This window comes from Neolamprologus multifasciatus, chromosome 14 (assembly GCF_963576455.1).
Source record: "Neolamprologus multifasciatus chromosome 14, fNeoMul1.2, whole genome shotgun sequence".
NCBI classification, from domain to species: Eukaryota; Metazoa; Chordata; class Actinopteri; order Cichliformes; family Cichlidae; genus Neolamprologus; species Neolamprologus multifasciatus.
The window spans coordinates 11630231-11633399 of NC_140452.1; the positions used below are offsets into that span (position 1 = coordinate 11630231).

General features: G+C 34.3%; 1 protein-coding gene across 1 annotated transcript; it reads left to right on the top strand.

The window, feature by feature from the left end:
- Positions 1–1611: 1611 nt before the first annotated feature.
- On the top strand, positions 1612–2711 carry LOC146503616 (olfactory receptor 52B2-like). Its single transcript, XM_085183793.1, has one exon. It carries the CDS (start codon positions 1776–1778, stop codon positions 2709–2711), a length of 936 nt encoding a protein of 311 aa, XP_085039919.1. The 5' UTR covers positions 1612–1775.
- Positions 2712–3169: the final 458 nt, after the last annotated feature.

Genomic DNA, 3169 nt, shown 5'->3' on the forward strand with positions numbered 1-3169 from the left:
AGTGGTTCCAGTTACATAATAGTTTTATTTTATTATTAAAATAAAACTATTATTATTATTATTATTATTATTATTATTATTTTATTACAGCTCTTTATTTTAAGAGCTGAAATTATATTTAAACTGAATAAAAATATATTTTATTATTTCTGTGGCACTATTTTATGGTATAAGGTATTGTTATGCTAATGCAGCAATTATGTTATAAAACAGTTATAACAGTATATGAAACATATTGAAACATCTTTGAAAAGCAATAAGCAATAAGAAGCCACATTTGAATATTTGGTACCATCATCTTATTTACAGAAACCTAACATCAGTAAAAACTGAAAGAAACTTTCTAACCCATCTCACCTTTAACTGAAAGGTAAAGGTGCACCATCTGCACCATCGAGAGCATCCTGACCAACTGCATAGCAGTTTAGTATAGGAGCTGCTCTTGCCTCGGACCAGAAGGCATTACAGAGGGTCATGAAAACCGCCCAGCGCATTGTCGGAGCACCACTTCCTGCCATAAATGACATCTACAGGAAGCCGTGTCTGAAAAGGGCTGGGAAAATCATCAACGACTCTTTACCCTCCTGCCCTAAGGGAGGCGCTACAGGAGCCTCCGGACAAAGACCACCAGGTACCGGAACAGCTTCTTCCCTACAGCTGCTGAACTCTGCCTCCTGACATCTGACCGACATTAAACTCGTGGACTGATCACACACACGCACAATGGACAAAAACAAACAAATGACCAACTGTACCCTCATACACACAATAATAACATGGACTGAACCACCACTCACAACCACTAGCACTTTATATAATCTCTGTAGGAATTAGCCACATATCTCACTGATCTAAACTGCGATACTGTATAATTCTGTTCAATAATAATTATAGTTCTACAACTGTTTACAACTGTTTATAACTTGTATAGTTCATATTTCTATACAGTTTCATATTTATATCCTGTTCATAGCCTGTACATAGCTTGTACACTCACTACAGCCTGTACATACTTATAGTTATAGCATATTTATAACATACCTTCATACCATGTACATAATAGACCCTCATAATTTTTTAAGACCATAATTTTGTACCCTCATACCTATAATAGACCCATTTTTGTAATATGTCTATATATCTATTTCATTGCTAATATATATTTTGCAATATTATTGCTAAGCACTTTCTGGATGGATGCAAACTGCATTTTGTTGCCTTGTACTTGTGACATGTGCAATGACAATAAAGTTGAATTCTATTCTATTCTGTACTGCTGTGATAAAAGGCACTGGTTATCATAGAGTGTCATATACATAACTGGAACAAACAGACTGTTTTGTGCCGGAAACATTTTAGTTTATTCCTTATGTTTCCTACATTTAGCCTGTTGTTTACTGGTGGTTATTTTAATAGTAATGCCCTTAACATTAGTTTATTTAGCTAAATTAAGTAAAACTTTTAGTACTTGATTTGGATACTGATTACAAACTTAACAAAAAGATTTTTGTTTTTCTACCTTTGTAAATCCATTAATAATCCCAAAAGTATACATGTCACAGGGTGACGTTACATGTTCTAATCAAGGTGACTTTATTAAAGCAAGAGAAGCACAACTGTTTGGAGCACTGTAGGCAACATTACATTTGAAAAATGGCACCCTTGATTTCTGTAAATATTAACTTGATTTTAATTATAATGTGAAAATATTTTAGTAACAATGTTTAGTAAATTCACAGTTGTCTTTTTCTAACTTTTTTTCTAACTAGTTTAAAATGGAAAACCAGTCCTTTGACTTTAGTTCCGAGTTAACCCTTGATCCATTTGTTATCCCACCTGGAGGAAAGTATCCTATATTTTTTCTTGGCATTTCAATTTGTATTTTTGGAATTTCCTGCAACCTGACCTTGTTGGCTTTAATCATATTGAACAGAAACCTTCACAAACCCATGTATTTCATCCTATTTAGTCTTCCACTCAATGATCTCATAGGACTATCTGCAATGTTACCAAAAGTACTTTCAGATATTGTTACAGAGACACACAAAATTGACTATCATCTCTGTGTTTTACAGGCATTCCTGCTCCACATGTATGGTGGTGGCATTTTGTTTATTCTTGCAGCAATGTCCTTTGACCGTTATGTTGCTATTTGCATGCCCTTACGCTATAGCTCTGTCATGACACCAAGATTTATTAGTTGTATCATTGTACTAGTTTGGGGCCTCGACTTTGTCTTGATTGTATCACTGTTCTCTTTGCAGGCAAGACTTCCCAGGTGCAAACATGTTGTTATGAATGTGTTTTGTGATAACCCATCTCTCCTGAAGCTGACGTGTGGAAACACAACAGTCAATAATATTATGGGGCTGTTTAACACTGGTGTTATACAAGTTGTAAGCGTATCCATTCAGGCGTATTCCTATGTTAAAATTCTCATTGCATGTGTGGTTACAAGGAAATCAGAAACAAAGGCAAAAGCTGTCAACACGTGTGTCGCACAGTTAGTTATACTGTTCATGTTTGAGGTTGTGGCAACATTCACGATTTTATCTCACAGATTCAAAAATGTTTCGGTTGACATGCAAAAGATCATGGGCATGCTCATATTTACTGTACCTCCACTTCTGAATCCAATTGTATATGGGTTGTATACAAACGAAATACGAAGCACTCTCCTGAGAGTCTTAAAAAATAGAGTATCTATGTGAATATTTGCTTATTGTTAATCAAATCATAAAAATCTTCTTTGAGCTGCAATAAAAATTAAAACACTGCATCATCTGATCAGCACTTTGAAAACTGTAAGAGCTACACATGAAGAAGTAATGTAAAATTATGACACACACAAGAACAGACACATAAGCCATCTGCATCACTGTGGAAAAATCTGCAGTTTCCTGTATTACAGGAAATATTATTGTGGATTTTTTTGTGTAATGTAGTTTGACTCAATAACACTTATAAGATGTAGCGATTCTTAAAATATAGAGATAAACATTCATCCCACTTAAAATGAATGATTGTTGACTACATTGTACTCCAGTTATAAAAACTTGTTGTTACTTTTATCCTGATCTTTTTCTTTTGGTTTTGTGATGCGTTTTGTGATGTCAATATATTAACAATATACTGCACATGCCCAATACATCAAAGTACATTTTTCTGA